This window comes from Gasterosteus aculeatus, chromosome 7 (assembly GCF_964276395.1).
Source record: "Gasterosteus aculeatus chromosome 7, fGasAcu3.hap1.1, whole genome shotgun sequence".
NCBI lineage: Eukaryota > Metazoa > Chordata > Actinopteri > Perciformes > Gasterosteidae > Gasterosteus > Gasterosteus aculeatus.
The window spans coordinates 5081590-5100204 of record NC_135694.1 but is presented as its reverse complement, the minus strand read 5'-3'; the positions used below and the strand labels follow the sequence as shown (position 1 = coordinate 5100204).

The 18615-nt window shown below is 47.2% G+C and overlaps 3 protein-coding genes across 9 annotated transcripts; 1 reads left to right on the top strand and 2 right to left on the bottom strand.

Moving 5' to 3' along the window:
* Nucleotides 1-227: 227 nt before the first annotated feature.
* On the bottom strand, nucleotides 228-4357 carry zpax4 (zona pellucida protein AX 4). The gene is made up of 18 exons (XM_040180153.2): nucleotides 4130-4357; nucleotides 4000-4055; nucleotides 3830-3919; nucleotides 3477-3604; nucleotides 3247-3387; nucleotides 3115-3180; nucleotides 2871-3041; nucleotides 2700-2796; nucleotides 2411-2622; nucleotides 1923-2279; nucleotides 1751-1859; nucleotides 1465-1670; nucleotides 1257-1371; nucleotides 1006-1178; nucleotides 823-920; nucleotides 636-754; nucleotides 402-542; nucleotides 228-330 (listed from the first exon to the last, which is right to left on the bottom strand). Exons 1-18 carry the CDS (start codon nucleotides 4150-4152, stop codon nucleotides 284-286), a joined length of 2349 nt encoding a protein of 782 aa, XP_040036087.2. The 5' UTR covers nucleotides 4153-4357; the 3' UTR covers nucleotides 228-283.
* Nucleotides 4358-6390: 2033 nt separating this feature from the next.
* sst5 (somatostatin 5) lies at nucleotides 6391-7944 on the top strand. Its single transcript, XM_040180158.2, has 2 exons — nucleotides 6391-7211; nucleotides 7333-7944. The coding sequence occupies exons 1-2, from the start codon at nucleotides 6951-6953 to the stop codon at nucleotides 7540-7542; spliced, it is 471 nt and encodes a 156-aa protein (XP_040036092.2). The 5' UTR covers nucleotides 6391-6950; the 3' UTR covers nucleotides 7543-7944.
* A 14-nt stretch (nucleotides 7945-7958) lies between these two features.
* On the bottom strand, nucleotides 7959-15950 carry trip6 (thyroid hormone receptor interactor 6). Of its 7 annotated transcripts, none has more exons than XR_013468435.1 (13): nucleotides 15044-15950; nucleotides 14492-14538; nucleotides 12289-12511; nucleotides 11988-12091; nucleotides 11756-11869; nucleotides 11078-11656; nucleotides 10744-10837; nucleotides 10476-10645; nucleotides 10202-10380; nucleotides 9991-10111; nucleotides 9571-9752; nucleotides 9291-9376; nucleotides 7959-9176 (listed from the first exon to the last, which is right to left on the bottom strand). XR_013468435.1 is itself a non-coding variant. In XM_040180154.2 (11 exons), the coding sequence occupies exons 3-11, from the start codon at nucleotides 12500-12502 to the stop codon at nucleotides 9621-9623; spliced, it is 1710 nt and encodes a 569-aa protein (XP_040036088.2). In that variant the 5' UTR covers nucleotides 12503-12511; nucleotides 14492-14538; nucleotides 15044-15950; the 3' UTR covers nucleotides 7959-9620. The 7 variants fall into 7 exon arrangements, 2 of the variants coding, with proteins under 2 accessions (XP_040036088.2, XP_040036089.2); XR_005712554.2 differs by having other exon boundaries at nucleotides 10744-10840; nucleotides 15044-15580; XR_013468433.1 differs by having other exon boundaries at nucleotides 9291-9752.
* Between the last annotated feature and the right edge of the window lie 2665 nt (nucleotides 15951-18615).

The following is an 18615-nucleotide window of genomic DNA, read 5'->3' as shown; positions in this document are numbered from 1 at the left end:
GGTGTGGTTCATGGTGCACTTTTCGGCTCGACTTTGTAGCCTCGACGTGGAAAGAAAATAAGTCGTCCAGGTCGCTGGTCCACTTAAACACTGATTTAGATTCTGTAACGTTGACTTTCATCGGGCAGCTGGTGGCAGAGAGCCCCCTCTGCTGTTTTAACTGCACAGTAACATGTACCAAACCTTTCCCGACCTCAACTCATGGTAATAAAGTATTCGACACAAAGTTAAGAACAAAGCTTTATTCAATTCAAAATTTGCCATTTAAAAAATTAGACATCTTTCAAATTTGGGCAGGAGTCATTTTAGTTCTCATGGATCGGGGTGCTCCTGTAAAGAGATGACAAGTTAGTAAGTGAACCAAGTGAGACCATTTTTGAATATGGGTTTTAAGTGCTGACCTTTTCTTAAAACACTTGCAAAATTGTGAAATTTAGAAACTTTGTAGCGAGCAGGAGGCTGCAGGGCTGACATGTACGAGCCAGGATAACTGCTGCCGATTTGAAGCGGGCCAATGGGCCTCGTGGTGGAACCGTGCAGACCTACAGCACCAAAAGAAACTCAATAGGATCAATAACTGATTAGCAATAACTGCACGGCTATGACCCGACAAGTGGGAGGGAAAACTACTGTACCTGCGAGGGGCTCTGTGGTGTGGATGATCGTGCCGAGGCCAGCGACATCTGACTCAAACTTGTACACTGAGAAGAGGCGATGCAGACTAGCCACAGGATATGTGCACTGTGCCAGCACCCTGTAAGGAACAAGTTTTATGCCAAACCAGTATTTTGCACAATCACTTAACGCTGCATTGACACATACCTCCCAGTAGCATCGCCAGAAAACACTTTACTCTTACTGAGGTACATCTTGCTGCTGTAGAAAATCTCATTTTGATAGGTCACATTTCCCTTGCCGAGCTAAAAACAAGACATTAGAAATTAGTGACATTTGGATTAGTCATTGGTTCAATGGGTACAACGTTTCAAAACACTGCACAAGTACCTTGATCGAGGAGCCACAGCTGTTTACTGGATAGGAGAACAGAGCCCTGGTGACGTCAGTCTCTTTGGGCTCACAGTATTGGTCGAACAGGTGCGTTTCAGCAGGAACGCCTCCGGTGGGGAGGGCCGAAGACACGTCAGCCACAACGGTCATCGTCCCATCGGTGGAACACACTGGAAGAAGACGGCGGTGACCACTTAGTCAAGTACAGACCTGGCGCACTGCTCTCAAACTAAGAAGGGATCACTTACAGATGAATTCCGCCGTAGAGAAAAGACAAGTCTTTGTGGTTGTGCTCTCGATTTGAGTCGTGTGATCCCGCGCCATGATCCCAAAGGAGCCAAAGAAGCCCTGCAAAGCAATGTCCTGTAACAGAACACAGCCGAAGATCACTTGTCTACCTTGTTCGAAGGTAATCTGAAAATGAGCCGGTTGGTGGCGTTGCCGAGTAATACTCACCCTATACTCGTAGCCTCTGGAGAAGAGCGGCACCTTGAGCAGCAGACTCTGGCCATCGTCGCTCAGGTTGTAGCCACGCTGGGCCGCGAGCTCTGGGGTCAGCAGGTCGGCACCAACGCTGATCTCCCAGAGGTAGTCAGAACGCTGACGGTCCAGGTGGAAGCTGATGCCGGACTCAGAGCAGGTGGTGACGAAGGTTGGAGGAGCTGTGAAGAACGCAAAAACACAATGGCTGCTTACTGCAAACACTGATGACTGTGCCAAATACTAAATTGGAAGGCCTTACAGAACAATGCCTCGATGATTGCCAGGCGGTAAAAGAGTTCGTTTTCAGGCAGAACCGAGAGGGTGAAGTTTATGTCCAGCCCATATTGAAGAACTGCAACCTGAACAAACTAGAGGGGAAAAAGTATTAAGTCTGCTCATGTGACATGACACTACCCTCAAAACAAAGTCACCTTCTGCACGACGAGGGGGTCTTCAAAAGGGACCCTCAGGGTGAATCCACAAGTGTTGTTGGGGTGAACAACCTTGGTGAGCGAGTAGGCACTGGTGTTGGAAAACGGAACCGCGAATTCTTGTCCGTTCAAACGAACCGCCAACAGCTGAACATCTTCGGGGATGTTGCCGAGGTAGACTGTGAAGGCGCGTTCGGCGACGGACGTTCGGTTTGTGGTGAAAATGTAGCACGGCAGCAGGGGCGTGGAGAGGGTCCTCTGAAATCGCACTCTGGTTCCTACGTGATCCTCTGCCAGGATTTGCTCCAAGTACAGATGAAATATATAAAACTGGTAGAGACCGCCGGCCAGAAGGCTCTGAAACAGATTCAGGCGGAATGCTTTCAACGGGTGGAAACATGCCACTGCAATTTGTGAGAACAAGGCAACAGGTAATAATTTAGACCCAAGTCCATTACCACCATCTACGCTTTATTCTGCATTCTCACCTTCCTGTATCCTCCTTCAGCATTATTGGGGATGCTGATATGGACTGTGATGTTATCCTTCTCCACGACAAAGCCTCCCTTTACTGCAACTGCCTGTTTAACGAGTTCACCATTGAGACCGACGTTGAGTTGTCTTTCACAATTACTCCTGCACGGCATCTCTGGAGTTTCCCACATAATGTAGCCGCCGACCTCATCATAAAATCCTTCATCTGGGGACAGAACACTATTATCAGGCTACTTGTTGGTCAAGGGGAGAAGTAAGCGCACAAGAGGTTGCAATACAGACCAATTGAGCAAGCGGCCACCAGGTCGACCATGAAGACAATCCAGCTTTGTCTTGAGAACAGAGTTGCGTGGACCTCCTCTACCGGAACACCATTCACCTGGAGAAGGACGCAAACTAAAGACCTGCTCTTGAAGCAACTTCACAAGTCAGATGTCTGCATCAGCAAGTCACCTCAGTGCTGAACGAGTCCGGTTGCCCATACGGAGTACGAAACACCAGCCTTCCTTTCGTGAGGTCAAACGCGTAGCCCTGCTTGCGAGCTGCAGTGAGGTTCATGGGCAGCAAATGCTCCTCGTGTCTATGAAACATCACCTGCCAATCTGAGGTGGAGGAGCCGCGTACCTGAGAAGAGATTTTTTTTTAATGCAGTATTTGACCACATAGAGTAAGAAACTGGCAGCATATTAAGACCTACAGTGTCAAGATCACTCCAGTCATCCACAGTCTGAGGAAGACATTTGATTTCGCTCCTCACAGAAACCTAAAAAACAAAAAAAAGCACATAAAACGCTGTAACGACTGTATGAATTAAAACAAAGCAACTTACCTCCATGTAGTTCTCTTCACAAGTAACTTCTCTGGGAGACCAGGGGAGAGAGGGGGAACAGGTCTGGTTCAGCGCAAAGCGTTCCTCCTTTCCCTTACGGGTAGCAACCAAGTTGAACTTAAAAGTGAAGACTTTATCATCCTGAAAGAGCAAAGTGGAAAACAGCTTTTCTTCACAGTAAAATTAAAAAAAAAAAAAAAAAAATACAAAACCCCCCATTTAGTACACACCTGGTTGTCAGTGTGACAGCTGAAGTAAGAGGACCGGAGCTCCACGTGGCCAACTAGAGGGAGAACACGGACAGTGTAGCCACACTGCGCTGCATACGGCTTTGTGATGGCACGCACACTTGTCCCATCTAGAAAACAAGACATTAGCAATACAGGTCCCCCCCAAATAGTTCAGACACATGCTACAGGCCCAGTCTGGAACTTAGATGGAGATTTCAGAAATGCTCAAATGAAGTTGCACAATTCACGTGGGACAGGATTGGATAAAATGCCTAAAGTGCTTAATTCAGGCACATTTTACCCGGTTCTCAGGACAGTGAACGCTCAGCATGAAGATGCTGTTCATGACTTACCAACAGCCTCAAAGAGAGGGTCCGCCCCAGTGAAGGAGAGATTCACAGCGATCATGAAGTACCGATCACGACACTCCATGCGGAGCGCTCCTGTGTGTGCAAGCAACAGACGGTCACAATGCGGAGAGGCCATCGGTTGTTGTAGATCAATGGAGCCAAATGTTAGTTACCGTTTGGAATGCCAGAACACTTTGCAGTGGACCAGACGGACAGGAGTAAGAAAACACTGGAACACAAAAAGCACAGGTCTCACGCATGCAGAAATAGATGCAAAAGACCGGCTCAAAAGAAGAAACTCACCTCAGGCAGAACCCGAAAGCCATTGCACAGGATAAATCAGCAGTGTCTAAAGATAGCCTCGCTGCTAACAAACTACACCTGCCACCCAACAAATGTGACCCACTTGCTCAGTGTCCAACCCGACTGAAGTGCCATCATGTCTGCTCTTCCGGCTTTTAAAGGGGTCCTCACCCACGGGGCTGAAAGGCGAGCACCTGCGACTGATTGTGAGGGGGCTTGATTGCTAACAAGGCACACACGTGGCCGGAAGGCCTGAGGCCTTCTGGTTGGTCGGTGGATAAACTGACATCTGAGAGCTGGAATAGCCGACAGGCGCCACACGAGATACACGTCGAGCAAAAGGTTGACTTTAGCTTCTGTTTGGCTCTGAGATGTCGTTTGTATCCTGCTAAGCTAGCTTTAGACAAATCATCAGTGGCCCTTTTGGTTTGGCCTCGTGTAACCAGCTCTCAGGGGTCTCAGGGGTCAACTAAACATTGCTAGTTGTTAGCTTAATAGTATATCCCAGGTTTGGGCTTTTGTTGACGGCGCACTCTTTGGCCCCATTGCCTCATCTTGAGTCAGTTCTTAAAGACTGATCTGTTTTTTTTTTAAATTCTCTGTGAGGGATGACCCAATTCTCTTTGTCATCCTTTAAAATCATCCCCTCAGATTTAATCCGATCACATTTGGTTCCATCGGTGTGCCTTAACCCTGACCTTCACTCTCCCCTCCTGCAGGCCGATCTTCCACCCCCTCTTTAATCTTTTAGACTCTCTTAGAGTTTGGCCGATAACTCCGATGCTCAGGCCTGTGTCCCTGAACGCACCGTGGACTAATGCTGGCAGGACATAAGGGAGCGACGCCCACAGCAGGTCAGACCCATCGGCTGTAGCCTCATATAGACGGGAGGAGACATTTCCCTCTGGTGTTATACACTTCTAACATAATGTAAAACCGATAAACGGTAGAACTCACAGCACAGGAAAGAGTGGCGTCGACAGATAGGACGGTTACATACATTTTTTTTCTTTTTATATTCGTAAATACACCTTGTTTTAAGATAGCAGTCATCTGGGGAATAGTCTTATTTGCTTTGGATGTCATTTTAGAAAAAAATCTGTATTATAAAGCCATATAATAATGGCTGTATAATACTGTAACCAGTATTTTTTACACCTTATTCCACACTATCTTCTAAGCATCCATATCCTGTATATTCTTATAGACAGGATAGAATTTATTTCCCCCGACACGTAAAGTCTGTACGTTGACAGGTAATAAATTAAATTGAAGTTGAAAAAAAAACACACAAGCACTGGATTTCCACTTATTGCCCCGGAGCCCCCGAGATTCCCCTGAAGGCCCCTTCGATATGATTTGTGACACAAGGATTTGCGCTTCACGTCACTGAACTTACCCGTTGGAACCGGACCAGTGACAGAAACTCACAGGACGTTTATGGCATTCAGAGCTGAATGAAGTGAGGGTGTTGAAATGAAGTCTTACAGCGACACTGAGTGGACAAACCGTCTAACTGACGTCATAAATACACTGTGGCTGTTAAAGGTCAAGTGCGTTCATCGTGTTACTGTTGGTTTGGTGTGATCACAGGAAATACAGGTTTGTCATGGTCGAGGTGTTGATTGATATCAATCCCCGCACAAATTGTGTGTTTTTTTCGCTAAAGCCGAAAAACACATTGGCCTACACTTAATGTAGGGGATAAAGAGGGGGGGGGGGGTAAATGAAGGGTAAAACTGAACATGACTTTTGAACCTTTAAGTGAATAGGCAACAAATTCCTTTATTGTAATACTGCTAATTCAAGCAGATGTTCCTTTCCTTCGAAATCACCTCACGGGCAAATATTGTACTTTTGCACACCTACATTTTCGTGTGCAAAAGCTTATTTTTCAGAGAAGTGAATCCCCTTCCTTAACAATGCATCTTCAGAATTTCAAATTTTTAGATGGACAAGGAATAATGAGAATTTCTGCCAGAATAGGGTGCATTGCAGTACAAATGACCCGATAGTTTACAACGTGTTTAGAATCAGCAAAACCACGGCAAGTGGGGTCGGCCACCTATCAGTGTTCAGTGTGAAATACTAATAACCCTTATGCATCCAGAAGACCAGAGAAGTTATATTTATCTGGTCTTCAATTTCACAAACCCCAAAACCAAATTCAAATAGCATCAACTCAGTTAAAGAATAATAAAAAAAATCAATTTATTAAAAGTTTGTTGTGATGATCAATTAACCCCGGCCCCCCTTGTGGAGGCGTTGGTGGTGTGACTCCATGACATCATCACACCGCTGGAGCACAGCTGGACGTCCCACCCCGCCACTCTGAAAATGTTACACAAAGCAGAGCCTCAGTGACCGGTGACCTGCCCCGCAGTGCCCCCGTTGGACCCGACGGGCATCTTCCCCAACAAAAAGAAGAGGCCGTCACGCACACGCGCGCGAGACCCTCCGCCTCTCGAGCGCAAAGGCCCCCGTCGAGCGGTCCGCTTTCTTTCTTTCTTTTTTTGTTTACAGTCTTGACATTTAGAAGTTTCTTCGCGTAGATTCTTCCCATTAAAAAGACGAGAGTCTCTCATTAACATTTGAGTCACTTCGAGTCATTAACGAAGCGCCGCGGCGTCAGACGTCACGTCGAGCGCGTGGACACCCGCGAAGCCGCTGCGTCTAATCATCACTGACAGGATGCAACACACACACACACACACACACACACACACACACACACACACACACACACACACACACACACACACACACACACCTCCTCGTGCCCGGTCTCCTCCACCAATCGCATCCTTTTATTGGCGCGAGGATGAGGAGGGTTTCGAAGACCAAGTGGCTCATTCATCAGCTCCTCGCACGGAAACACGTTGGCGTTCCGCTCTCCCCGGTTCTCCTCGCGCGTTTTTGGACTCGTTCGGAACTCTGCTGCTGCTGCGTGTGTGTGTGCGCGTGTGTGAAGGTGATGCAGGTTCTCCTCGTGGCCTTGTTCTCCTCGGTGCTGCTGGTGCAGGTCAGCGGGGCTCCACGCGGAGACATGCCGACGCAGAGGGGAGACCCGGCGGACAACAAGGTGAGCGGCTCATTCGTTCCTTCGTTCATTGTTAATTAGTTCCAAGTATTTTAGTTTTCGTGGCATCAAACATCTGGCGTCTGAAGTGTTTTTGTTGTTGTTGTTCCCGTCGTCCTTTTAGGATCTCGCGTACTCGATGTTGCTGAAGTTTGTGTCGGAGCTGACGGCGGCTCGAGGAGGCGAGACGCTCCTCGTGCCGGAGCAGGAGGAGGAGGAGGAGGAGGCGGAAGGGGGGAGGCAGGAGGTGATGAGGCGACATCTCCCCCTCACCCAAAGAGAGCGGAAAGCCGGCTGTCGTAACTTCTTCTGGAAGACGTTCACTTCGTGTTAGTACACGCGAATTAACAAAAGAAAAAACGTACTTTATTCATCCGCGTTTGCTCATTTTGTTGGAACGATTATTGCAAGATGACAGATGAAATGCAGTTTTTGGGCTGTTGTAACGATGCTACGTTGTGTGTTAAGATTGGCGGATGTACTGTGTTTACAATATTGTCATTGTGATTTTGTGTTTTAAAAAGGGGAATTCGAGGTTTTTGACCTGCTTTACATTTAGGTAATAATGATTAGAATCAAAGCTAGAAAGTCTGAGATATTCTGATGCTTATAGTCTCAATAAAAAAAATAAAAAAAATGGATCCTACATTTCTCATAATACAAATTATTTGCATATTTGTTCTGACCGGATTGAAATCATTGTGGTGACCCGTTGGGTTTTGAGCCGCATTTGTATAAAAAGCACAAAACAATTCAAGTGTATTGACATTTTAATAATTATTTATACTACAACCTGTATTAGGAAAACCGACATTCACCTGCGTGTTCAAGGCGTTCTCTCACTAATGTAACTGCAATTTGTACTTCAAGCTGTTTATCGGTAAAAAAAAAAAAAAAAAAGCAGTCACCGGTGGATACGAGTCAGCTACAGGCTTTGCTCTCAAGATCCAATCCACTGCATTTCAAACTGAACACACAGCAAAGGTGACGCGTGATCCAGGGGAAAGAAAACGTGTGATTTGACGAGTTACATTTGGCATTGACCGGGATAATTAAAAAAAAACCAAAAAAAAAAACAGTGACACTGCTGCATGAACGAAATGTGATGATAAACGCAGGTTAAAGCAGTAAATAAAAAAACCTGTTTAAAGCATCAAGCTGAATTCAAGGATTTTAAAGTTCCAGCCCTTTACAAATACAAAATTAGGACGGAAAGACAAAACATCCACCGTAACAAATATTCCAAATTGTCACAGGACGACTCGGCCCGCACGAGTGCGAACAAAACAAATTCAACGCGCATGTGAAGAGTTGTGTTTGTGGCAAAGATACATCTCGTCTATATCCACAATTATTTCTTGACATTTGTAAAGTGAATCCATTTACCAAATTAAGACTTGAATAGAACTTTAGCACCACGTTCCGGCAGAGCGACGCATGTACACAGTCTACACACAAGGCTCAAACATCAACATCAAAAATAAACAAAACATTTCATTTGACTTCATTGCACCATCGTCTTCAATGTAACAGGATTAAGTATTAAACAAGGGTTGGACAAAACAACGTGTTTCAGAAACATTAAAAAATTGTTACCGTGGGTGACAGGAAGAGATTTTTTTTCTAGCAAATATTGTAACAGAATTGAATAAAAGCTAAGAGGAAAAAACAAAAACAAAAAACCTAGTTTGTAGGGTTAACAACACATTCTTTGTCTTCTACATGTTTCCTGCTATGAGGCTACGTCTCTGCAAAGATTCACCGCATTAAAGGTTGCATCTTTTCCAAAACGGTCGGGGGCAGTTTCATTGTCAATCAAACCAGCCGGTTATGTACAGTCACAGTTGTTGGATTATGTGCTTTTAATATGATCGTTTTGAGGCAGTTTGGAGACTGAGGTTTCACAAATGTCCAGGTTCCAAAGTTAAGACAGTTCAGTCGAGCGTTATCATCCTTTCAGCTTCTTCTCTGAAAGAAGAAGAAAATAAAAGAAAATAATTGGAACTAAATCTGTAATGTCCTTCCATACCTTTATTCTCTCTGACAGTGATAATAATGTGCAAGCTAAAAGTTGAGCAGTACCATAAATGTTAAGTGGAGCCCAAGCTGCCTGCAGGTCAGGCGACGCGTCATACGAATACTGAACTACACCAGAAAAACGGGCCAAGCTGTGTACCGAAAAAAAGAAGAAAAAAAATGCAAATGTAGAAGGACGTCTGAATGAAAAGGTGCTCGCTGGAGACACAGGAATCATTCCCCTGCAAACAGAATTACAGCTGGACACCAACAGAGGGCGCTGTAGCTGCGTTTATGTCGTCAGGGCAGCAAAAAAATTAAAAGAATAAAATGAAAAAAGAAGCACTTGACGGGTCAAAGCGGGGGCACATCCCGCCTCGGATCGCGAGCAGAGCGTTAGCAGTCGGTGGAGATCTTGGCCGAGAGGTCCTGGATGCGGCAGGCGCTGCAGTTCTTGCACAAGATGTGGCCGTCCAGCGGGTAGCAGCCTCGGCCCTCGCCCTCCGAGGACAGCAGGAGGCCGCATTCCTGAGGGACGCAGAGACACTTTAAACCAGCCGCTGCCTCACCGTGGACCAAAAGGGTTCGACAATCCTGCATTATTCTGAGAGCTTTTAAAGACGACTCCGCCACACAGACTCTGTAATTCAGTTTAGTGAAGTTTAACAGTAAGAATGAAGACGTGAACTATCAAAGCTATCAAACATTTGGTCTTAAAATCAACAAGTTCCGCGGCGTGTTGTGCGATCTCGTCCAGCCGACCCACCTCACAGATGTAACAGTTAACGTGAAAGCTGCGGTCCAGGGCCACGATCCGCACCGTCTCCTCCTGGCCCTGTTCGGGCATGATGGGCTCGCCGCACACCGAGCAGCGAGGAGCGTACTTCCTGTCGATGGTGGCGGGGCAGAGAGAAAGCGTCAACGCTCGCGGTTCAACAAACACACGCGTGCTTTTCTTCACACGGCGTTTCCCTTACCTGTGAAAGTCGTCTATGCAGTGTATCTGAGACGTGGCGTCCACGGTGAAGGGCACGCCGTCCAGGCAGCAGTTGCAAACCACGCAGGTGAAGCAGCGGGGGTGATAGGCCTTCCCCATGGCCCGCAGGATACGGTCCAGGATGGGCTTGGAGCACTTTGAACAGCGCTCTAACGTACCCTTGGCAGACGGGGGGGAGAGAAATCGCAATAAGCCGGGAGATACACGTGAATCCATTGGTGCAGCCCAGAGGTGGATGCCACGCGTTGGCTTACAATGTAACAGCTCTCGCAGTAACTCTTCTTGTCGAGGGCGTAGAAGGGTTGCCCCCGGAGACGCGCGTGGCAGGTGATGCAAGTGAAACATTCCACGTGGAACACCTGCTCCATGGCGATGCAGCCGCTGCCGTCGCCGACCACGTTGTCGCCGCACCGGGCACAGCGGCCTGGAGGTCCACATGGGGTGCGTTTGTTTAAAAATGCCCAAATGGAGGTTTTAGTGTGTGTGTCACAAGGCATTACTGTTAATGAGCGTGAGCCGTACCAAAATAGTCCTCGACGGGGGGGTGGTTCATATCGTATACCAACTTCTTGGTAAGTCGATCCAGCTCTTCTTCTGGCCTGGTGGTCGCTGTCCCCTGCTGAGTAGTAAGAAGAAGCAGACCGATCAGAAAGCATTTCATAACTCAAAAGTTTATTTCATATATATGATGATTAACGTAGTGACAGAATATTACTTTAATAGCTAAACTGTAATGAAACCCAGTTATTACGCTGACCGTAACACCAGAGAATGTAAAATGTGTGTTTCTTCTTCTTAATGCTTAAATGAATGCTCACACTTAATATAAAATACATATAACCATCGCTGTCTGTACCTTGCTGGGCTGATAAGCCGGACTCGGCCCCGTCTGGTGACCTTCCAACCCCCTGTTGGACTGCGGGACCTGCACAGCTCTCCCTCCCGGCCCCGAGCTGCCTCCCTTGTACACCGCCTCAGAGTGCATCTCCTGAGCCTGCGAGCCGGGATGGGGCGGGTACCAGCCCTGCGGACTCGTCTGGGGCCGCGACACGTGCTGGCGAGGGGGGGGCGGCGTGTAGGCCTGCTCGGCCTGCCTCCCCGTCTGCGAGTAGGTGACGGGCTGAGCCGTCTTCACCTGGACGGTGAACCGGGGCCCGGTGGGCGTGGAGGCCGTGGTGTAGGAGGCCGGGACGGGCTGAGGGTAGGGCTTGGGGTTCGAGGAGGAGGAGGAGGAGGAGTAGTAGTCCGACTGGTGGGAGGCGGAGTACTGAGGGGGCTGGTGCTCGCTGGGGTGGCGGGGGGCCGGGTGGTACTGGCTCTGGGGGTGAGGCGAGTAGCCCATAGATGGCCGACCCTGAGGAGGCCCCGCGCTCTGGTGCGCTGGCCTGTAGTGATCCCCCGGGAGGTACTGGTTGTAAGGCACGTTGTCGTACAGCTGCGGGGAGTCGGGAGACGCACACAGGGGCGTTTTTGGGGGGAGAGATCGAGAGAACACGAGGCGAGCGTGCGTGTGAGCAGAGGGGGCGTGTCCTACCTGTGCGCTGGAGTCCTGCGGGCGGCTGTCCAGGTCGGCCAGCATGCTGGTGAGGGAGTCGATATCCGCGTCGATATTGGAGTGATAGCTCGCTGGCTTTTCGGGACCACGGTGCTAACGACATGAAGAAGATGTTGGGAAAACTGGGACCTAAAATGTGGCTTGTTTTTTTTTTTTTCATCAACAGGAGAGCTGCTGTAAAAAAAAAAAAAGAAAAGAAAAATCAACCCACCATCAGCTCGTAACTGTCCGGGTGAGGGCTCCAGGTGCGGTCTTCTTTGGGGCCGTGAGCAGGGGGGTAATAGTGGTCGCTGGACGGGTGGTGAATGGGCCCACCTTGAGGGTAGATGAGGGTAGTCAGAGGGCAGGAATGTCATTAATATGAGCTAAGGACTGTACACTGTGAGGGCATTCTAATAAGAACACTGACGAAAATACACCTTTAAAGACTATGAAATAAATCAAGGGACGCTATGATCGACTCATTTGAATCAAATTAAGTGCCTTAAGGAGACGACTCGTGGTCCTCTTACCTGTGGGTCCGGTAGCCATGTACCTGTTGGCCATCCCACCCCCTCCCCCTCCTCCTCCGTTCTGGTCATAGGGGCCATATTTTGGCCGGAAGTCGGACGTCCCTTTCTTGTTGGGGGCTCGGTAGATCGCTGACGCGGCAGAGTGAGACATCTGTGGGGGGGTTCGCTCGGGGCTGTCCAGAGTCCTCGGTGGAAGCCAGGTGGGACCGGACATGGCAGGCTTCTGAGATCAAAGAGAAGAGACAAAACGTTGCCCTCTTGTTCAATCAATACGGTTTTGTGTTGCAACGCGACTTCACCGTGCGTGCATTCCTCTATATCGACTTGAGCGAGTAAGCATGATTTCCATCTCCTATCCATATTGTACACAGCGGCGTCTGCTATGGGAATTTTTGTCATTTATGACAAATGGAAGCTACGGGATGCGTCACACTCGGTTTCCTACGGCAACAGGGACAAACTGACAGAACAATGGAGTTTGTTTTGAGGAGCAGGAAAAGAGCAGCCATTCAGATCGGCCTCGGGGATTTCCAGCACGTCGCCTATAAAAACGTGCAAATGTGCGTTTTGCTGAGTGAGACAAACCCACTCGCAGAAGCTCTCCCAACACACAAACTACTACACAGACCCACAAACTCCGGCACAGTCACACAAACAGGTGCAAACCTGTGGTTGCTACCCTCGCCTGCCACAATGGTTATTGTCTTTGGGGTGTTTACCCTCTGCGATCATTGATTTCCAAATGAGGCCGAGACAAAAACAGGACGGGAAATGTTGTGCAATGATATGAGTCTGTACACACGTGAACACCTGGCTCATAACAATATATTGTGTATTCTCTGTGGGATAAATAACAACGCCGCAGCTCCCCACCGAGCCGACAAAAGGGTTGATCCGCAGAGCTCCATTAGGACCCCGATGGTTAAGGAAAATACACCAGTGTACATGTCAGAGCTGTATAACAAAATAACCTTAATAGAAACAACGTGTAAAGATAGCAAGCAAAGAGCTTAGCTAAACAAGGTAGTTTTTTTTTTTTTTACAAATGAATTACCACATCTTTGCAAAATGAATACTGCTGGGGCTTAGTGTGGCAAAGAAATTCCCAGTAATCCCTTTGTGCCCCGGTTACCTCTGGTGGACATCTGGCATCACATTTCACATTTTATATGAATGGTAAGTCAAGAAAAAAATAGTTTAATCGTCAGTTACGATTGCACAAAAATACTGTACTGTTGCCTCCTTTTTTTTTTTTAAACCAGCATGTGATTGACAATTCCTAAATGGACGGCGTGCACAAGCCAAATCAAACCGGCATTGTCAGAGGGCAGAATTTAACAGCCCTGTCACACCAATTAAAATGAGGGTGGGGGTCACAGTTCTAAATCCCCATAAGAGGATTATAATGATGGATGGGAACATGATTTCAATGTACAGGGGGCAGTTTAACTTCAAGTGACATTGAAGGCTTTTGATTTGTTTTTGAGGTGTTATTTCTACTCACAGGGTTGTTACAGCTGCAATTAAACCATGAGGGATCAGCCTGGACTTGACTGGCATGACACATTGACCACAGGAAACAGTGACCAGCACTTCCACCATCGACTTGATTCAAGCATATAAATCCGGATGAGCACAGTCAAGGATGGACCGTTTTATGTGTATTAACATTAATAGAATTTTATTCAAATCTAATTTAAATTTAAGATTGTGCATTTGTCCACCTATTTTCAAAACTTGACCTCTTCCTGGATGTAAAGAAGTCCAGTTCATGAAATGTCAGTGTGTGACAGTGAGAGCGTTGGAATAAACGGACATCCGGTGGTTTTAAGATAAATTCAAAATAATGTTCCGTTTTGGCAACACAAAAAAAAATATATATTAAAAATAAGCCAAACGCAACTGATATAAATGGTACAAAGTGGTAATTGAAAGCACACTATCCCCATGTGCTCATTTTTCTTAGTTAACTATAGACAACCATTTGCAAACACATCCTACTCTTATTTTGTAGGCTCGACGCTCTGCTTAACTTCACACATTTGAAACAATGTGTGAAGCGTTGTGTGTTGTTCAACTGAAACAAAATAACCGTAAAACAACCGGATTAACACCTAAGTAAATATGGATGAGAAACTTGACAAGAACTAGATCCAGTAACAGTCCGTCCCGTCAACATTAGCATCGCGTTAGCACCTCTTACCTTTCACGGTTCCTTTACAGCGGCTCTCCTCTTCCCTTCAGTCGCATCTGAAAACAGGAACAATATAGAACTGTAAAACAACAATGGCGACATGTTGCTGCTGCTGTTGTTGTTGTTGTTGTTGTTGTTTTGAGACGGGGACGTTGCGGTAACTCTGGTTGGCGCAGACGACCGGACGGTACCAAGACAAACTACTCGGTCGCTCGTCCCAATTCCGTCCTTCGTGCGTCACGTGCAAAGCACACAACTCGAGCAACACAACGACCCCCGAGTGAAAGTTAACGGGCGACGATTAACTTTAATCACGGGGGGGGGGGGGGGGTCTACTTGTTTGCCATCCCTGATATTCAACTCGAACACGGCTCGTGCCTTTTGCCTCCGGGGCTAACTTCCAACAACCGAGGAGGAGACAATGAAATAATCCCCCCACCACCTCCCCGGACACCCACCGGCCCGAAACGGGCCCCGTGGTTACACGACGTGCGTGAACACCCACAGGTGGGTGAAAGTCCGCCGGACCTGTCCGACATGTCCGTCCCTCGGTAAACCTACTTCGTGACGGGTCGCGAGGCCTTCATCAGCAGCAGCGGCGGCGGCGGTTCCTCACAGCATTCCCGATGCGTGACGTAACGGCTGTGTGGGCAGAGGGGCGGGGTTTAGCGGCGGGAGGGGGGGGGGGGGGGGGCGGTTAGTCACATGGATTTATGGAAAATAAACGTAAATCTCATGTATATTATTAATGCTATCGTATTAACGAACTGCTTGTAAAGTACCCATAGTCACATATGGCCCGTTATTTATAAGGGGGAAAAAACGATATAAAAAGTATTTCGGGGCTGAGAAAACCTGCGACTTTGAAGTAAAATATAAAATGTTTATGTCGTGCGAGCAAAACAAAGACTCGACTGGAGACTTAAATTAAAGCAATATGACAACGTTTATTTGCAACAAGAGCATTCTGTCCTGCAGTTTAACGTGCACGGACCTATTTCAGTCAGTTTAACAACAACATGAAAGAAGGCGCTTAATACAAAATGCGCTCGAATTATATAGTCTCTAAGAACATTTTTGATTGGTTATTAAGATGGAGGCGGCTGGTGCTTAGAACCCTCGGAGAGCCCCATTGGAGCACAGGGATGTCCATCCCAACTCTCGGATCAACACGCCTGCCGTTGTTCATGAGTTCTTCAGGATGTTTGCAAGATGTGTGCAAGATGATTTGCATATGAGTACCAGGTATGGACATGTTATTCTTAAAATGTGGAACAGGTGGTTCCTGTTGAACTGCATTTGACCCAGTGCGTGCATCTTTTTGCAACATGTTCGTGTGCTGGTGTTGTGACTTGTTGTGAAATACATGTTGTTCGTGCAATCCGGCCTTTAAGCGGCCTTCTCCCATTATTACTATGCATTTATAGTTCAAGTATAATTTCATTCTAGCGTAAGCATGCATGTCTATATTTTAATACTCAACATGTACCAAATGGGCGGCACGGTGGTGTGCTGGTTAGCACTGTCATCTCACAGCAAGAAGGTTGTGGCCTTTCTGTGTGCAGTCTGCATGTTCTCCCCGTGTCTGCGTGGGTTCTCTCCGGGTACTCCGGCTTGTGTCTCTGTGTAGCCCTGCGATTGGCTGACCGGTCCAGGTTGTACCCCGTCTCTCGCCAAAGTTGGCTGGGATAGACTCCAGCCCCCACCGCAACCCTGTGTGCAGGATAAGTGGTTTGACGATGGATCGATGGATGGACATTTACCCAAAAAATAGACTAAAAACGGCCAAATACAACTTAAATTGAATAAATTGGTTCATGTACGTTTGTGGCAGATAGTGAATACTTATTGATGGATAAGCTTTATAAAATGTTTACCACTCCAAAAGAAATATTTGTGGCCAAGATGTATACCTTATTAACTATTAACTAAACTAAATATACATGTATATATATATGTATACAAGAATGTATATATATATATATATATATATATATATATATATATATATATATATATATTGCACTTAAATAAAAGTGAGAAGATAAAACAACATTAGTGAGCAAATGTGTGCATATTCTTGATGCAACACATTTTATATATGTATATATATACATATATATATATATATATATATATATATATTTTTTGTATAGATAGTTAAAGGTCATGTGAATGTTTTCTCTCCACGCAGTGAAAGCAGCAGTGAAGATAGAGGTCAAAGGAGTTTGCTTTAATATTTTGTGGTTTGTGAGATTTAGGTCAACTGTCCAACCCCCCCCCCCCCCCCCCCCTTCTTCTTCTTCTTCTTCTTCTCCTTCTTCCTCCCTCTCCACTAGGCACCATGTTGGAGGCCCACTGCCTTCCCCAAGGCCCCACTTCAAAGGAGTTTTTTCAAATAATAATATTATTTATTTATTTTTTCCGTGTCTATCTCTTCCAATGCGTGAGAGGCTGCTCCCTGGGATACCCCCCCCCCTCCCCGCTTCCTCCTGCTCCTCCTTCCGCGCTCGTGTGCTCCTTATATGTCCTCGGTGCTCTGCAGTTGCTGTAAGAGGCGGATCCGTTATTACTGTTGGGCGCCGTCGACATCGGTTGGGCAGCGACTGTGGGATCTGGAGTCGAGGCACGGACTCGGCCCGCGCACCACCACAAAAACAATACGGTTCTGTCCAGGCCGCCAGGAAACCACAAGAGACGGGGGAATCCCCCCCCTTTGTTCTGTTTGACAAGGACTGTCACCGGTTAAACAGACGTTGAAATGTATCATTTCCTCCAGGAAGTCTCATAGAAGTTTGTTGTTCATTAAAGAACTGCAGAAGGTTCCTACAATGCGACGGTGCAGCTGAAGGGCCAACGACACAGCAGACGCGTTGCCGAGCCCTGCCAACGGGATGGACTCAACGGCTTCCGCCTATTGGTGAACCTGTTTAGTAATGTTCTCACTTTTCCTCAGCCGCCCCCGCCCCATATTCCCCTCATCCGCCCCTCATCCGCCCCTCATCCGTTCCTCTCACAATGCCTGGAAGTAGCCGAGACCTGTTTTCTTAATTGTTGTTTTTTCTTTTGCCAAGCGCACAACCGATCACACCTCCATCCAAACAAATAAAAGCAGAAGGACACGCGCTCAAGTCATACATCCCTCCCCCCTCTAATCTTTACTTTAGATACAGATTTTTCAGTGGATTTCAATGGACACATTTGGCTTCTCGTAAACTAATGCATAAAATATTTCTCCCCAATGACAAATCCAGTGAACGGTAAATAAAGTGTCTCCTCGATCTAATATATCATGCAATTCTTTTACCCATCAACCCCTTAATTACAGAACCTCATATTTGCCTTTAAGCTAACTACTCAAACTTATCCAAGAAAATAAGGATACAACGGTCCACGCGCTTCACGTGGGCTGCCCTTATCTTTAACTCATCCAACCTCTCCTCCTCCTCCAACGTCTCCCCCTGTTAAATACTTTGATGTGAAGGAAACACAGTTCACGCGGTTCCCTTTTGGCGGCGCCTTAATTAACTGTCCTGCGCCTGGTTCTGCTGAGGTGACTTTCGTCCCTCCCCCACCTCCCCTGCATTACCCTTCCACCTCTATATCCAACCCTGTCTCCTGCTTGCTTTATTATTGACGGATGTCCTGCACGGGCGTTTTCATCCAGGTCTCTGAGCAGCTTTGCAGGAAACATTCAGAAGCGTGTGTGTGTGTGTGTGTGCAGGGAAGTTCCTGCACATCTGTCTGCTGCATTTCTCTCCGTCGGGGCGGAGTAAAGGTTGTTTTTCACCACCAGGAGAAGGTGTCTCTCATCCACAACAATCACTTTGGTCTCGCTTCCTTCCTTGTGTGGTCCTCCGCTCTCGGGCAGCAGGCCAGAAGCTTCCGGACGCTGTTGTGGAGAACTTACCAAGGCCCGGTTATGTGAACCGGTCGACACAGCGATTGCCCGGCTGTCTATCCTGATACATTGACTCAAATTTTGTCACAAGAATTCCTCAAACTTGCACAAGCAAAAAAAAGTCCCCTCGGTGAGATGGAATCTCGACAATGAGGGCACAGCTTGTTTATCCAACAATAAGTTGGCCTTCCAGCTTCCTCTCAGACAGCTTCCTCTGTCCACGGAGAGGGGT

Coding starts and splice junctions, on each gene's coding strand:
- zpax4 (XM_040180153.2), bottom strand. CDS start 4,152: ATGGCTTTCGGGTTCTGCCTGAG. Junction 4,056..4,129: donor GCTTTCGGGTTCTGCCTGAG/GTGAGTTTCTTC, acceptor TTTGTGTTCCAG/TGTTTTCTTACTCCTGTCCG. Junction 1,671..1,750: donor AATCATCGAGGCATTGTTCT/GTAAGGCCTTCC, acceptor CGTTCTTCACAG/CTCCTCCAACCTTCGTCACC.
- trip6 (XM_040180154.2), bottom strand. CDS start 12,502: ATGTCCGGTCCCACCTGGCTTCCACCGAGGACTCTGGACAGCCCCGAG. Junction 11,870..11,987: donor CGGACAGTTACGAGCTGATG/GTGGGTTGATTT, acceptor TCATGTCGTTAG/CACCGTGGTCCCGAAAAGCC. Junction 11,657..11,755: donor CGCAGGACTCCAGCGCACAG/GTAGGACACGCC, acceptor GACTCCCCGCAG/CTGTACGACAACGTGCCTTA.
- sst5 (XM_040180158.2), top strand. CDS start 6,951: ATGAGGAGGGTTTCGAAGACCAAGTGGCTCATTCATCAGCTCCTCGCA. Junction 7,212..7,332: donor GAGACCCGGCGGACAACAAG/GTGAGCGGCTCA, acceptor TCGTCCTTTTAG/GATCTCGCGTACTCGATGTT.